At 61.9% G+C, this 16,592-nt stretch overlaps 1 protein-coding gene across 5 annotated transcripts in view; it reads right to left on the bottom strand.

The window, feature by feature from the left end:
• Positions 1-2,656: 2,656 nt before the first annotated feature.
• The window catches only part of KIF26A (kinesin family member 26A), a 42,016-nt gene continuing 28,080 nt past the window's right edge, over positions 2,657-16,592 (bottom strand). For 4 of the 5 annotated variants that reach the window (XM_053595551.1, XM_053595553.1, XM_053595550.1 and 1 more), the window contains 12 exons: positions 16,162-16,351; positions 11,731-11,943; positions 10,444-10,537; positions 9,877-10,139; positions 9,596-9,779; positions 9,258-9,420; positions 8,824-8,986; positions 5,476-8,308; positions 4,579-4,784; positions 4,459-4,476; positions 4,053-4,203; positions 2,657-3,898 (listed from right to left, as the gene is read on the bottom strand). In XM_053595551.1, the coding sequence (XP_053451526.1) occupies positions 3,717-3,898; positions 4,053-4,203; positions 4,459-4,476; positions 4,579-4,784; positions 5,476-8,308; positions 8,824-8,986; positions 9,258-9,420; positions 9,596-9,779; positions 9,877-10,139; positions 10,444-10,537; positions 11,731-11,943; positions 16,162-16,351 (4,660 nt within the window). In that variant the 3' untranslated portion in view covers positions 2,657-3,716. The remainder of the gene's footprint in view (positions 3,899-4,052; positions 4,204-4,458; positions 4,477-4,578; positions 4,785-5,475; positions 8,309-8,823; positions 8,987-9,257; positions 9,421-9,595; positions 9,780-9,876; positions 10,140-10,443; positions 10,538-11,730; positions 11,944-16,161; positions 16,352-16,592) is intronic. The other variant, XM_053595552.1, reaches the window with a different exon arrangement.

A 16,592-nucleotide genomic window follows, 5' to 3' on the forward strand; every position in this document is an offset into this window, starting at 1 on the left:
GAATCCAGGGTGGGGGGGCTCTGGTCCCTTTCTCCCCTGCTGATCAATCCCTGGTAAAGGGAAGCCCCATACCCCTAGCCGGGAAAGCGGCCTCATGGGGCCACTGGGGAGCCAGACTATGACCCACCAACCTCTCCCCTCACTAGATGAGCCAGGCATAGCCCCTGCCTGCCTGTGTAGCCCCCAGTCCAAGGTCAGGGTGGGTGGGGTGGGCAGAGCAGGCCTGGACTTGGAGAGTGCCAGACAGGCATCTCAACCAGGGGCCAGACTAGTTAATCATAAGTGCTTCAGGCCCCTGCCCTTCAGGCGCCCCTCCTGCCACCCAGCCCCTCAGTCAGCAGCCAGCAACTCCCCTAGGCAGCACTCCTACCCCACACTAGGCCTATCTGACCCTGCACTGGAAACTCCACCTCCTGCTCCCCACACTCCACCTCTGCCCTCTTTGGAAAAGAGAGAGCACCGAGTGGGCATGAGTAACCCTACAGTTTCCCCAAATGCTCTAAGCAGCATGCATGGACCCTTTGCTGGTTGGGCTTTGGGTCCGGTCAGAAAGCTGGGTCCAGGGTGGCTGCAGCCATCTCATCCATAAAGTGGGAGCCCCGGCTGTTTCCCAGCCTATAACAACAAGCTGGGGGCTTTGATGTTCCAGGTGAAAGGCCACCCTAGCCCAGCCCCAGGACAGTGGACTCCTGTCCAGAAGAGTAGGCACCACCCTCTAAGGCCTGGCTGGGACTGTAGGAAGTGACCACCACCTGGCCACACTGTAGGCCTGCCCCACCTGGGCCACAGAGGCCACAGCGTGAGGTGGGGTGACAGTGAGGATTGGGGCACAGGCGGCTCTTGGCAAGAAGCAGGCTCTGGACCCCTCAAATGATCAACGGATGAAGGAGGAAGCAGGGTGCTCTCTGTGTAAAGAAGGGACACAGCTCATCCTCATCTGGGAGACAGTGCAGAGCCTGCAGGAGCCAGAGCCACACACTGGGCAGTGGACCAGGGCTCCAGGGTAGGCTCCCCAGCCCCTGCCACCCCACCTGGGCCCAGCACTGCCCCAGGCCCTGAGGATGAGGTGCCCTGACCCATCCAGACCCCAGCAGTGCCCCAGCCCCAACAAACAGGGTGTCTGGCTGGTGCTTCTGTGCAGAAAGCCGGGTCCCTGTCTACTGCACCAAGTTAACAGGACCCTGAGCCAGGTGGCTTCAAGAGAGCAGGGTCCTGGGGGGACTACCCTTGCCCCAGCCCAGGCTCCATCACATCTGCCCTGACTCGACACCCCCCACCCCAGCTGCTGAGTCCCCAGATTAGTGACAGAAACCAGCAGCTTGGGCGTCATTGGCTGGTGATGAATAGCCATGCCCTCCCTAGAAGTCTATGTTCCACTGGGACCCAGACCTAGCTTCAAAATAGAAAACGGGGGGTCAGGGCACAAGCTGCCTCTTGCTTGGCCAGCTGCAAGAGCAGGTGGTACCAGTGCTATATGGAGCCCTGGGTGTGGACCACTCTGTGGTCAGACCCACAGGGGCCACATGGCCACTCGAAGGGCTGGGTCTGATCTGGGCCCATGTACAGGCCCAGCTCTGCAGACGGTGGCATGCTGTGTCCAGGACCTGCTTCTGCCCAGCTGCAGTCCTCTTTGAGAGGCAATAATTCATTTGTTCATTCATTTCTTCTTCAACCAGTCCCCCAGTCACCCCTGGGGCTGGGACCCAGCCCTGTGCCATGTGGAAGAATAGTGATGACTTGGCTGCCCTGCCTCTGAAGGTCCCCCAAGGCTGGGAAACAAGACAAAGACCACACAAGGTGGTCTGGCGCAGGGTCCCATGCTCACCACCTGCAGCCAGGGAAGGGGCACCTGCAGCCCACCTGGCTGAGCGGGCATGGAAGGGCAGCCCCCAGTGTCAGGCTACAAAGGCCCTGCTGCTGTGGGTCTGTTTCTGCTGGAGCGGGGGAGGGGGTGCAGCACGGTGGGGTGTCAGGGTCAGGACCAAGGTCTTGAGCAACCTGAGGCCTGCAGAGGTGGGGCTTTGGTGTGGGGACAGAGAAACAGGTTTGGGGGAAAGCTGATTGACTCAGCTGTGACCATGCTGTATGTGAGGCTCACAGAACCCCAAGAAAGCCGGAGGCCATCAAGGTGGGCCAAAAGGTGTGTGTGCATCAGATGAGACGGCGTGCTCAGAGGGGCAGCCCTCCTCCTCCGAAGGGCCTGGAGGCTCTGAACACACTGAGGGCAGGACATAGCCAGCCCCAAGGCATCCAGGACTAGCCCCGTCTGAGCCCCGTGGCTGCAGCTGGGGGTCCTGAGCCTCGGCGTGTGTCCGATCACTTGTTGCCCAGAAGGCAGGCAGGAAGCAAAGGGGACAAGGCTCCTCATCACCCTTTGCTCGATTTCCACAGATAACATAACCCAATGCAAAGGAAGCCAAAGCCCAGCAGAAAAGACTGTTTCCTGACAGCCCAGTCTCCAAGCTGGGCCCCCTAGGGGGTGTCAAGAAGAAAGTGGTGGGGGAGTCAGAGAGGAGGGGTGGGCACAAGTCCCAGTGCTGCTGCCCACTACCCACCACCCTCCGGAAGGCCTTGCCACAGGGGCGAAGAGTCCTGACACAGACTCTCAGAGGGCAGTGAGCCGCGAGGGAGCTCCAGTGAGCGCAGCAGCTGTGTGACAAGTGTGCATCTTTTATTCACAGGTGAAACCCAGAGCATGATGTCATCTACACAGGGCTTGGATTCAGACAGTCACAACCAGAGAGCACCAGCCTGTCGTGGGTGACGTCACAAACATCGGCAGGCTCATCCCTCATCTGCACTCGGCAAGAAGCACCTCACAAGGGGGTCCACCCTCCCCAGGGACCCCTGAGAGAGCTGCCTCCTGCAGTGGGGAGGGCCAGCCCGAGGGGCACCTTCTGTAGAAAACCATAAAAACATAGATCATTTGTCTTCAAATTCCCACAGCAAATCCTGCATTTATAGGCAAAATGATACAAAAATACGAACCTTACAGAAAGAAGCTTTACAAAACCCTTATTCCCCCATCTTTGTTGGCGGTGGTGGTTTGTTTTATTTTTTTGCTTGTAGTTTTGGTAAAAATTCCTGCCGTGGAAGAGGCAGCATGGGCCTGTGGTTCAGCCCTGTTAGCTGCCCTGGGTGTCCTCGGCACAGAGCAGGGTCCTTCAGGAAGGGAGGGCACCCAGGTCGGCCGTCCCACCCCCTAAGACCCCACCTGCACAATCTGCGCTGGGAATCCACATGCCCACCCCGGGCTGTGCCCAGAGGAGGCCACTCCCGTGTCCTGGAAGAGCCAGCGGGCCTGTCCTGAGACACCCCACGGGCTGTGGAGAAGGCAAACTACACACACACACATACACACACACACACACACACACACACACACACACGAGCCAGCTCCAGCCCCAGCCCAAGCTGCCGGCCCTGGCATGTGGTCTGCTGGTGTCTTAAGTCCTTAGCACCAAATGCAAAAAGGAGAAAAATCCAAAACAAGGTCAAAGGCACTTGCGTTGCTGCTGGTGGCAACTGTCTTCACACGCTGTCTGCTCCCTCACCCAGGCCAGCCTCCCACCCACGCTCACCCCCTCTCAGAGACCCCATCCTGCGTCCTCACAGCCCCGTGTCCTCCTCCAGCAACCCCGACACATCCGCGCGCCATCTCATGTCCTGCCTTAGCACCCCCTGCACGTCCCCTCCCCTGTGTCCACTGCCTAGGCTCATACGTCCACCTCCTGAGGCCCCAGGACTGTAGTAGTGGCAGCAATACTGATGTCGAAGCAGGTGACCATCATGACATGGGCCTTGCACAGGTTCACGCACTGTTCCAGGGCCACCGTGGCTCGTTCCAGGGCCACCAGATACTCCACTGACTCGGGGTCCAGCTCCGGGTCCACTTCGACTGGGTAGGGAGGACAACAGGCACCTGAGTCAGGCCCAGTGGGGGTAGGAAGGGCATTTGGGCCTGGGGCCCCTCCTTCCAATGGCCCCCACAGGGTACGTGAGCACTGGGGTTCAGAGAGCAGAGGGGTGGCTGAGGGCACAAGGGCACTCACACTGCTCCAGCCAGCGGCCGGGCTCCACCATCAGCCGGCCCTGGGTCTCAGCCAGCTCCTGGCACAGGTGCTCATGCTTGGCCCGTGCCTCCCGCAGCCGTTGCTGCCTGCGCTCTGCCAAACGCAGCCTCATGCTGACACACGTGGGGCTCTGGGTGGGCAGTGGAGAGGCTCAGGCCAGAGGACAGGCATCACCCCAGGGCCACCCAGCTCCTACCATGGTGCCCATCTCCCCCCAAATGCTGGTGCCTACCTGGATCCTGGCATTACTCTGGGACACCGCCCCCCCCAAAGGCAGGACTCCAGGGGACAACAGCAGTGCCTCGGGACCCTCCAGCCAGCCACCCACTGCCCATGGGGAACTTAGGAGGCCTCTGGGCTCAGGCTGGACAGGGCCAGCTCTTACCTGTGCATCCTGCAAGGGCTGTGAACAAGAGAAAGCAGGTTCAGGGTTTGCCCAGCCACAGCCCTTCCCACACTGCCACCTGCAACTCAGCATCTGCCCTGAGGCCACCACCAGCCTGACCTGGGCCGGGTCCTCCCGTGGGGCTGGGCGTGGCCGCTGCAGGCGCTCCACATCATCGATTTCATACACCTTGATCTCGAAGGGCTCCTTGAGTGAGCTGGCCAGGGGCAGGGGCAAATCCACCCACTGCCCAGGGAGGCTGGGCTTGCGGCCCAGGGCAGCAGTGTCCGGCAGCGGGGCTGGGATCAGCCGCCGCCGCTGCAGACCTGAAACAGAGACAGGTGCTGGGCAAGCATCGGGCTGGGAGGACCCAGGCCAGGGCCCCAACTGAGAGCACTTAGGAGCCCAGTCAGGACTGCCCCACCTGCCCCGCCAGGTCAGTTATGCCCCAAGGAGCAAAGGGTCTGCCTCCACTGCCTAGGGGACTCTGCTTCTCACTCTCTGAAACAAGCAGCCCTTCCTCAGAAACAGCCCTCCTGTCCCTGGGACTGTCTCTGGAGCCATGCCAGGACCTCTCTCCTGGACAGTGACACCAATAGCAGCAGGCGAGGTCAGCCTTCCCTGGAGGGAGCCCCGGGATTCTAGGTGGCCATGCCGAGCCCTAACTCCCAACACCGCACGGGTCTCACTGCTCTCACTGACCCCCACCCCCACCCCCGGCTAGGCCCTGACCTTTGCAGTCCCATCCCCCAGGGCAGTCCTGTCGGGGTCCCTCCCAGCTCCTCAGTGGCCTAGCTGGGCAAGTGCTCGGGGCTGCCCTGCGCTCGCTCTGCACAACAGAGAGGGCACTGCTGCCCTGGACGCCTTCACGCATCGTAGAGGGCGGTGCATGTCTGTGTGCTTGGGAGTCTAAACTGACAAGGGCCTGTGCCTCTGGGCTCTGCGCACCAGTGCCTGCCTGTCAGCTCTACATGCTGTAGGGGACCGCGCACAACACAGGGCCGTTGCCTCGCCCACCTGTGGCCCTCTTCTTGGGGGACTTGAGGCTGCGGCAGCGGGCACCCGGAGAGGCAGCCCCGCTCTCGCTCATGGAGTCCGGGGCAGAGGAGGTGCTGCCGGTGGCCTCACTGTCACGCATCATGCTCTCATAGCCGCTGCTGCCACCGCTGTGGTAGAAAAGGGCTGTGCGGCCCATGGCAGGTGGAAGTTCCCCGCTCAGCACGCTGCTATTGTCGCTGCCATGGCCGCTGCTGTAGCGCTGCGGCCTCCGTGGCGCTGTCACCTTGCTGTAGGGGGAGGGCAGGGCTGGGCCCACTGGCGGCCTCTCCTCTCCCGCATTCACACCGCTGTCATTGCCGCTGTCCGAGTCGGCTGCACCCCAGGAGGGACAGCCTCTGCCGGGGGCTCCACTGGCCACCAGCTCATGGACGCGACTATGGGCAGCCCGGAGCGCCTGCCTGGTGCCCATAATGGTGCCGCGACCAGCCTTAGCCCCAATACCTGGCCCAGCCCGTGGGGCTGCCCTGGCACCTGTCCCAGGCCCGCTGGGGGCTTTGCCTGCCACAAAGGCCGGTGGTTTCACTGAACTACCTGGAGCTCGTGACCCACCGGCCACTAGACTACGGCCCTTGGCCCCACCAGGCAGGGGTTTAGGGGCTCCCACACCTTTGGCTGGGTTGCTCCTACAGGCAGGGGTCAACCCAGGCATGGGGCTGGCAGGCGGTACCCCCAACCTGGGCACAGCCCGGGGCAGCCGCCAAGCAGCTTCCCTGACCTTGCCGCCACCGTGCACTAGGCCCTCGTGCCGTTCCAGAGATGGGTGGCCGGTGGAACGGTGTACCACCTCCACCTTGCTGGCTCGGGCCTTCAGGCTGGATGTGGCCCTGGGGACAGAGTGGTCAATCCGGCCACTGGGCCTGGCCTCCTCCTCTCCTCGGAAAATAGCGGCAGCCCCGACTCGCATCAGGCCCACAGCCTGAGTGGGGGCTAGGGCTGAGCTGCTCTTATGCTCCAGGCTGGACTTCCTCACAGGCGGGGCCGGTGGGGCCGTCCCACTGGGCCTCGGAAAGAAGCCCCCCTTGGGAGCCACACTCTTCTTGCCAGTGGGGGAGGCCTTCAGGCTTCCTGAGCAGGCCCCTGCCTCAGCCAGAACATCCCCACAGGACCCACCAGGTGTGGTCACGCCCAATGTGGTGGCTCCCCTCCGCAGTGGCGGAATCCAAGCCACAGCCTCTGGCCTGCGGGCCACCCTGGCAGCCACCTCACACCCGTCCACCACTCTCTGGGCACAAGCCAGCATCACCTGGCCCTCAAGCAGCCGGGAGGAGCCAGGGATAGGGCTGGGGGCCCTGCCAGCAGAGGCCACCTGAAGCACATCACATTCATCTGCCCGGAGCTGCCACGGGTCCTCGAACAGGCCTCGGCCAGGCGGGCTCTGACCCACGTGAGTGCAGCCTGTGCGGCTGGCCGCTGAGGTAGTCCTCGATTTCCGGGGTAGGCTGGAGTGGATGGTCTGTGTTGTGGCTACTCCCTGAGGGGACCCAGCCCAGGTCTCTTTCCCCAGTTGGACTGCGGCAGCTGCAGCCGCCTCCCCAGGGTGAGGACTCCAGGCCTGGCTGGGGCTGTCGGCTCTGTCCTGTTCCAGGCAGCCAGAACTGCCATCCTCCAGGGAGCTGTCCAGGACAGGGGTGTCGGGCCATGGAGGCAAGTTGGGGCCACAGGTGGCAGAATCGTGGAGGCCGACCACACAGGTTGGGGGGCTGCCTAGGCCCTCCGGAGCGGGGGACGTGTAAGCGTCGAACTCATCATTGATGCTGCTGATGATGCTGACTGGCCTGGACCCAGAGGCCAGGGCCTGCAGGGAGCAGCTGCTGCCGAGGCTAGTCAGGCTGGTGGGCCTCCCAGCTCCCGCAAGCCCACCCAAGGACAGCTCCTCCACCACCGTGAACACCAGCTCATCCTCGCCATTGAGCTCCACAGGCTGCTGCAAGGTCACTGTGGCCGTCAGCAGGCCCCGCTCCAAACGGTGACCACGAGCGGCTGGGCAGGGGCAAGCCACGTCTGGGAGTGGTGGGGATTGGCCCGCCTGCCCACTCATGCCTACAGGGGGTGTCCGCACCACGCAATTGGCACCCCCTCCCCCAGGCTCCTCTGGGGCTCCGTGGCCTTCGGGTTGAAGGGGCGGAGGGGCCGGGCTGGGCAATGGCCTTCTGCCTCCACCCCCAGAGGCCTTGTCCGGGGCAGGCAACTCAGGCCGGGTGCCACTATCCTCCCTCTGGTCACTCCAGGTGTTGGCCTTGGCGGGCTCAGGGGCACCCCGGTGGGTGTCCAAGCCAGAGCTGCCTTGAGAGGTGCTGGCCGCCATCGGGGGGCCCATGGCTTTCCTGGGGGACGCAGCCTTAGGTGCCAAGGGCTTCCTGCTCCCTGGGGACGAGCTGGCCCAGGCCCCGTTGGGGACAAAGGGGGACCCCCAGGGTCCCTCACTGCCATCAATGCACTCCAGCCGCTCCTGCAGCTCAGCAAAGGTGCTGCAGCGGAAGTGGTCGGCGTCTCGTGGGCCCACGGAGGGCCGCCTGCGGCTCAGAGCAGGGATGATGGGCACAGAGTCTGGTGGGCCCTCATTGTCAGTGAGCTCACGGTCGGACAGTGCCATGCCACCAGGCCCCACGTAGATGACGGTGTCACAGGACTGCTCACTGCTGGACGAGTAATCCGGGTCCCCAGGCAAGCCAGGCCTTGAGTGGTCAGGGTCCAGGCCCACAGCACGAGGCTGGAAGGGCCGCAGGTGCGGGGGCCGGCGAGCACGGCTCTCCTCACAGGAGCTCTCCCCGCCCGAGGAGCTGGAGGCACACTGGGGGCAAAGTGGCTGTGAGCCCATCCTCCCCTGCATCGCCTCTTCCCAACCCTCCCCAGGACTGGTGGCAGCCACCGGCCAGGCCCTGCCACACACCAGGAACTGCACTGAGGGGCTCCTGTCAGCCACTTTGCAGGGAGAAAGGCATTGATCTGCTTTTTGGGAGAGAGGGAAGATGTGGGCATGACCTACAGCTGCAAGCCAGAATTCAGAGCCAGGCTGTCTGCCCTGAATGCCCACGAGGCCCCACGGGGTGCCTGGAATGTCCCCTGCTGAGCTGATTGATGCTGCTCTCTCCAGGCCCAGGGGCCTGTGTGGGACAACAGGCTAGAGAGAGGCCAGGCCCCAGCCAGCTCCGGCTGCCAGCATCTCCGACACCTCTGGGAACCTCGGGCTGGGCTCCCTGATCCCCCGGGCAGGACACATGGCATAGCCCTCACCCCACTCTCTGCAGGGACTGGCAGAGAAGCCGGGGAGGCCTTTGGGGAGGGGTGGGCAGGAGATGGACCCACCTTGGCCTTCTTCCTGCGCAAACGGTGGATGCGGGCGGCCAGCTGCACTGTGCTTAGTGTCTCAGCGTGGTGGGCCGGCACATCCGAGACATGGGCAATCATGGTGGTGTGGCAGCTGGTTGTGGCCAGGGCCTCCCGCAGTAGCATGGTGAGTCTGTGGTCCCTGGGGGCCGAGGGGGCTCAGACATCAGCAGAGGAGGCTGGGCAAGGGGAGCCCCAGGTCAGGTCTGGCATCCCCTCTGTCCCTGCACCCTGGGCCACCTGCCACCAGCCTAGCTCTGGATCAGGCAGCCCTCAAGGATGGAGGCCCCTCAGGTGGGGGAGTGGGGGAGCAGGGGGCCACCAGAGTGCCAAACCCTCAAGCACGAGAGCCTGGCCTATCCCCAGCCGACTGCCAGCCCCCAACCAATGCCCGCCAAGGTGCCCACACTCACCGATAGGGTACATGCTTGGCTCCATTGACCAGGGCCAAGATGACGCTGCCCAGGGCTGACAGGGACAGGCACAGAGGTCCCCCAGCAGCCTCCCCACCCCTGCCAGGCGCCGCCTCACAGCTGCCCAGGTCAATAAGGTGCAGGCGGCTTCGGCCTCCAGACACTGAAACCACAGGGCAGGCTGATGATGGAGGGTCCCAGGCCCAGACTCTGCCCCACAGCCCCATCCCAAGCCCAAGCAGGAGTCTTCAGGGGACACCCCCAGGGGACAATGGACAACAGGGCCCCTGGACCTAGGTCTCAGCTGTGCACACACAAGCGCTGGGCGCAGCACCTACTGGCTCCCCGGCCACACTTCTCCACGCGGTACTGGTAGACATGAAGCGTGAACAGCATGTGGGAACTGCACCGGGTGTCCTCCCCACTGCCTGCACGGCTGGTGCTGCGGGCCGCCAGTGCTGCGTCCAGGAAGAAGGCTGCCTTCTCTGCCGAGGGTGCCCTCAGCTCGCTCTGGTGCTGGAGCTGTGAGAAAGGAGAGGCGAGGGCACTTAAGCAGCTGGAGCCAAGTGCAAACCCACACCGTGCCCTCTACCCACTGTGCACAGGGCTGCTGGCGCACCTGCGCCCCACACGCGGGGTCCTCCCGCAGGTGTACTCCTGGAGACTGGGTGTCCTGGGGGCTTCCAGAGGCCACCTCGGCCAGCAGGTCCCGCAGGCTCTGGTCCCGGCCGCACACCTCCACAGCCGAGACACGGACGGAGAAGCGGGTCCCCATCCTCTCCTTGTGCTCCTCGATGAGCCTAAAGAGCCAGGAGATGGCGCAGGGCACGACGCCCAGGCTCTGGGGCGAGCTGTCCCTGCCGATCATGGTGTACGACTTGCCTAAAGATGGCACAGGCACATCAGCCCCGCACTCCACAGGGCAAGCCCACAAATAGCCACACATGGGGACCGACCACCCGGCCCTGCCCATGGGCCTCAGGGCCTGCCTGGGGCCTCCTCTGGTCCAGACTGCATTCTGGTTCTGCAGGGCTTCAGCTTCCTCTCCAGCAGCCCTAACCCACATGCCCACCCACTGCTCACATGAAGACCCAAGCTTCTCCCCACCCGGAGCTAAGCCCAGAGATGGCAGCAGCAAGGATGGGAGTGGGGTGGTCAGCAGATTCCTCCAGGGCAGGGCACTCACCAAGGCTCATGTGGCCGAAAGAAAAAATACAGCCATCAGCCCCACTGACCACAGACTGAAGCACGTCAGCTAAGGTCCCCGAGCAGATTTCAGCCTAGGAGGGCAGAGAAAATGAGACCGGCCCCAGGGCTACAGACTGTGGCCACCTGCCTTCCACCATGTCTATGAGCCCAAAACCTGTCTGTCCCTGCTACATGCAGGCAATCGGCACACGGGAGGCTTGGCTGGCACACACAGGGCCAAAGACACATCTCTTACATGTGGCACACTGCACACAGCACTAAGCGTGCAGAAACCAAACCAGACACACACTCCACACAGACAGCACCGAGCCTGCGGAAACCAGACACACGCCGCACACAGACAGCACAGAATGCGCATGAACCAGACACACCACACACAGACAGCACAGAGTGCGCACGGACCAGACACGCCGCACACGGACAGCACAGAGTGCATGAACCAGACACGCCGCACACAGACAGCACAGAGTGCGCACAGACCAGACACGCCGCACACGGACAGCACCGAGTGCTCACGGACCAGACACGCCGCACACGGACAGCACCGAGTGCGCACGGACCAGACACGCCGCACACGGACAGCACAGAGTGTGCACGGACCAGACACGCCACACACGGACAGCACAGAGTGCGCACGGACCAGACACGCCACACACGGACAGCACTGAGTGCGCACGGACCAGACACGCCGCACACAGACAGCACCGAGTGCGCATGAACCAGACACGCCGCACACAGACAGCACCGAGTGCGCACGGACCAGACACGCCGCACACAGACAGCACTGAGTGCGCATGAACCAGACACACCGCACACATGAACCAGACACACCGCACAAAGCAAACCGGATGTACTAGCCAGACATGTGTGCACACATGGACATGGCCCCCAAAACATATTCTACCATGAAAGTGCACACATGCCAGAAATGACCACAGCACACACAGAGACCCACTTCTGGCCTCAGTTCATGTCGTACATGTGGGGCACATCGGGTGCCCTGTGTTCAGGAAGAACACACCAGAGCTCCCAATGCTTCTGGGTGGGCTCCAGAAGGCCAGGACTTGGCCTATAGCAGCAGCCACTGGGTAGAGCCACCCACAGGCAGACTTGTTGGCACCAGGCGAGCTGGGCTCCACTCTGCACCTCCTTCCTCCTCATACCACACAGAGAGGCCAGTACAAATCTGCCCCTTGGTCCTCAGCCAGCGGCCAGGTCCCCAAACCCCCAGGAGGATGCCTGCCAAGCCCACCCACCACCGTACCTGCTCGGAGTCCGGGGGGAAGATAGCATCAAAAGCAAACATCCTGGGCAGGACCGCGGTGGCGGCTCGCCGGGGGCCTGCGCAGCCCGGGGGACCAGCAGCCGGGTCATAGAGGGTCACCTGCTTCTTCCGAGGGTCCACCTTCAGGAAAGACATGGACTCGGACGAGCGCTGGGCCCCCTGTGCCGGCCAGACCCGAAGCATGACCTTCACCTGAGGGGGGAGGTGGCACATCTGAGCAGGCGATCTCTGCCCATCTGGCCGCTAACTGCAGGGCAGGAGGAGCGGCGAGGCTGGCAGGGGCACAGCCCAGCAGCCCTGGATGGGACACAAAGAATGGGGAGCAGCAAGCTGGGGACACAGGGCACAGAGGGACACCCAGTCTTGCTAAGCGGTTCAGCCCAGGCCAGGACGGGATAGAGCAGCACACCCCTCTCCCATTCCCCAGAGATCTCTCTCATCTAGAGAACCCCTCCTGGCCAAAGCCCTCCAGGGGCTGAGGGGTGGCAGGGTGTGCAGGGAGCACCTGTGGGATGAGGCAATGGATGCCCCACAGAAGGGCAAGGGCCCCAGATTCTGGTGGTGCTGGGGGGACTTTCAGGGCTGCTGCTTCTGAACCCCAGCCAGCTTGGGAAGCCAAACTCAAAAACCCAATGATTGGCAGGGTCTCCACAAGGAGAAAGCTGGAGAAAACCCTGTAAAAATGACAAATCAGGGACCCAAAGAAAACAAGGACCGCTTCCTAGAAGAGATGCGAATTCTGAAGCCCTCAGTCTCACAAGCGCTCATGCAGGCTTGGGAAACGGAGGCTGGGGCAGCGGGGGGTGACGGGGTGGGGGTTGGCAGGATGAGGGTGGGGCTGGACTTCCGGCCTGAGCTCCCAGGGCCCTGGCAGGTGGCAGGCAGCTCTGGCTCTGGGCAGGATCAAGGGTGTGTCTCCAAAGCAATGACAGTACCAGTCTCAGGAAGCCCCCAGCCAGCTAGGCCAGCACCCTCAGAGGGAGCAGAAGCTAGGCGTGGAGGGGGGCTGCCAGGTCCCAGAGCTGCTGGAGAAGGAGCAACCCAACATGTACATTGTGTGTACGGGGGCTGGGGGGGCTCTGACCCACCAGGTGCTAGTCACCAGCCACCAAGAACCACCCTGATTCAGGCCCCTCCTTACGGACACCACAGTCTACCCTGCGATGAAATCTCTGATTTCTCCACAACAGCCTAAATCAAATTACCCGAGACTCATTTCAAAGCCAATATTTTTCACAGATTTAATTGTAAGTGACAGATACATAAGGCTGGCAAAATTGGTTTACCATGGGTAGTTCCACTAGGCGGATTGATATGCAAACTGCTCCAGCTGCGAGTGCCCCTCTCGGGAAAGCCTGAGGAACCACTTCTACTGTACCTCCCAGAACCCGGGCTCCATTAGGGGAGAATCGATTCTTTTATTCCCTGATGACACGAACAAAACTATTTCATTTCCCAACGCTGCTGCAAAGCAGACGAAAATGTGCACTTCCTGGTAATTTTTGGCAATTTTTTTCCAGCATGAACTCCTCACCACTTGAGGAGCAGAAAGGGTTCTCAGATCTGAGAGAATTCCTAGTGGGAAGGGGAGGGAGGGGAGGCCAGAGAAGCCCTCAATTTGGTTCTGACATCCTGTGAGGGCCATCCTCTCAGCCACAGTTTTAATCTTAGAGTCTGGCCTCCCCGGGAGGGGACAGGGCACAGAGGGGCATCAGCCACCAGCCTGCCCCCAGCACTGCCCCATCCCAGTGCCATTGTCTGCCAGAGAGAACCCTGTCATTACTGTGGGAAATGACAGGGTCCTTTCCGAGAAGCACGTCAAGCCTCTCCCCTAAATGTTCAGATATCACAAAGCCTTGCTGAATAGCTGCCTGGTGGGGGAAAAACACATTTTGCATTAAAAAAGGGCTTCTAGCTCCCAAGAGGTGGCCCAGGCAGGCGAGGGAGGAGGGGCGCACAGCACCCACCCAGAAAGGATGTCTTTTTTAATACCACCCTGTGATGGATTATCTTAAGTAGCACATTAATGTCAGAAATTGAGTGTAATCTAACTTCTTCTCGGTGACAATATTAAACGCCTTTCAGGAGGCATCTCTGAGCATGTGATATTAGTGCTAATAACATCCAGGGAGCTGGGGAGGGGGCACAGTGGGGGGTTAGAAGGCTGGTGGCCAAGGGCTGAGTGACCAGGGAACAGGGTGGGGATTTCTGCCACAGAGAGGAAGAAGAAGGCCCTCAGGAGCCAGGGGTGGGGCTGGTCTCTGAGTAACAGCCAGGGCAGAGCAGCCCTCCACCCCTCAGCCCTGCTGGCGGACGGAGAGGCCCAGATGGACCAGCAGGCTCAGTAGGCAGACTGAGGTCACCCCCTCGAGTCCAGCGCTGGGCTAGAAGCCCGAAGGTTGCACCTTTCCCTTCACACTGGACCTCAGCTATCCTTCCCCAGGTCTCAGCACAGCTGTACACCCCACATGGCCAGCCTTAGGGGCCCAACCACCCTGCCTTAGAGGCTTTCCAGGGTGGAGAGGATGCCCGGGTGTGAGTCGACACACCGGTTCTAGGCCAGAACATGGGGCTGACGTCCGCCTTGCTTCCTGGGGATGCTGTGAGAGAAACAGCCCTGGTGCAGAGCACAGGGACATGGAGTGGGAAGCCCCTCTCTGCCCCCAAACCCCAAGCAATGCTGGGAATGGGGAGGTCCCAAGAGGAAAGCTACCTCTCCAGGCAGCCCCTGCTCCCAGGCTGAGCAGCACAGACAGAGTCAGCCACCCCAGGACACAGAGCTCCCTCTGACTTGGGGTCACTGACTCAGAGTGTCCAAGTCAGGAGGACACAGAGGTTGGCCCAGCCAACCTGCCCAAGAGAACGTTAAGCAGGGCCGGAGAGGAAAGGTGATTTATCCAGTTCCATGAAGCTAGGAGGAACGCGTGGTGGGAGGGACTCAGAGGCAGGGAGCTCATGAGGTACATACCCCACTCTGGGGCTGACCACCCCCAAATCTGCACGCAGCTCCACGTGGTGACCACGCACAGCACCCAAGCCCGGCAGCTATGGCCCAGAACCAGCCAGAGTTGCCAGTGCACCCCATGGGCTCCTAGCCAACAGGCTACCACCAGTCCAGGCAGCACTAGCCTGATGAGGCCTTTGGGGAGGGAGCCCCTAGAACAGGTGCTCTGGGGCCAGTTGGCCCAACTCACTACAGCTTCCCGGGTGGCACAGGGTCTCATGGGCCCTCCCATGACCCAGAGATGCCTCAGAAAATGCTAGGGGTGGCTCAGCACCATAGCTTGAGTAGGGTGAAGGCCACATGTACTGAGGCTGGAGGGTTCAAACCCAGCCCGGGCCTGCTAAACAACAATGACAACTGCAACCAAAAAATAGTTGGGCGTTGTGGCGGGTGCCTGTAGTCCCAGCTACTCGGGAGGCTGAAGCAAGAGAATCGCTTAAGCCCAAGAGTTTGAGGTTGCTGTGAGCTGTGATGCCACAGCACTCTACCCAGAGCGACATAGCGAAACTGTCTCAAAAAAAAAAAAAGAAAAGAGAAAGAAAATGCTGGGGGCTGCCAGGGTCTGGAGCCGTGTTCATGCATGGGAGCTGGGCTGTGGCTGGGAAGCCATGCAGGGGTCCGCCCAACATACACAAGTGGCACCCGCCAGACAGGACAGCCACCCTGACAGCCTTCTGCAGACATATCAAGGGGTTTCCAACATGGCACAGACCATCACTGGGGAGGTAACGCCCCTGGGCCCTGGGGTGGAGACTCTGGGGAGATGGCCACTGGGTGCACTGAGCAGGCCCAACCCCACCACTCTCAGGGTGCTGAGAGGGGCCCCTGCAGAGCAGGCGCAGGGCCAGGAAAGCGCTCAACATTCAGGCTGGGGGTTGGACCCAGGGTCCAGTATCCCCTCCACGGCTGTGCAACTCCGGAGCACCATTTAGCCCTTGCTAAATGGGCTCCTCTACTTCCTGGTAGACCTGGGGCTCCCAAGCCTCTAGAGGTGCAGCCAGATAGTCACCCAGAACCCTGGGGCCAGCCGGGAGATCCCACATCAGGCAAGGCCCTTGCCCCTCAATTTCCCCAACTGCCATAGCTAGCCTAAACCTGCATCACACATCCCACTTCACCAGGCTGGCTGTGACTGGGATCTTCCCAGACACAGCAACTCTAGAAAATGGGGGAGTCCCCACCTGACCCCTGCCCACCTCAGGCAGCATCCCACAGAGACCACCACCTGGCCCTGGAATCTCTGTGGACACACCACCCCCACCCAGGCTCCCTGGGCCTCTGTCTCCCCATTTGTGGCCCGCCAACCACCCCTGCTCAGCCTAGGAGGAGGAAGGGGCGTTGCTCCATCTGTACCCACCCCCACCCCCACTCCTGCCCAGATCACCATGACCGCAGGGCGGGCCTACCTTTCCCACGCTGCCGGAGCTATCCTTGGCCTTGGAGGTGGCCCTGACCAGGCAGGGGGGCACCGGGGGTGGCCACAGCTGCAGGACCCCACTAAAGTTGGTGGGGTAGGTAGAGGCACCCCGGGCAGCTGGAGCCGGTGGTGGGTGGGGCTTCTTGCGCTTGGAGGCCAGACTGAGTTTCTGGGCAGCTCTGGGAGGAGAAGCGTGGGCACTCAGTGGGCATCAGCAGCTGCCCGTCACACACCCATGCGGGCACCAAGGCGTCCCACCCTCAGAACCCCATCAGCCACTTCCAGGAAACATGGCCAGAATGGGGCTCCATGGCCTGCACTTTATTCCTCCAAGTGGGGGCCTCTGTGTACCCCTCCCAGGCCAAGGACCCTCCCAGTGCCTGCACTGAGGGCATCACCTGCCGGCCACCAGCTCTTTCC

This window comes from Nycticebus coucang, chromosome 6 (genome assembly GCF_027406575.1).
Source record: "Nycticebus coucang isolate mNycCou1 chromosome 6, mNycCou1.pri, whole genome shotgun sequence".
NCBI lineage: Eukaryota > Metazoa > Chordata > Mammalia > Primates > Lorisidae > Nycticebus > Nycticebus coucang.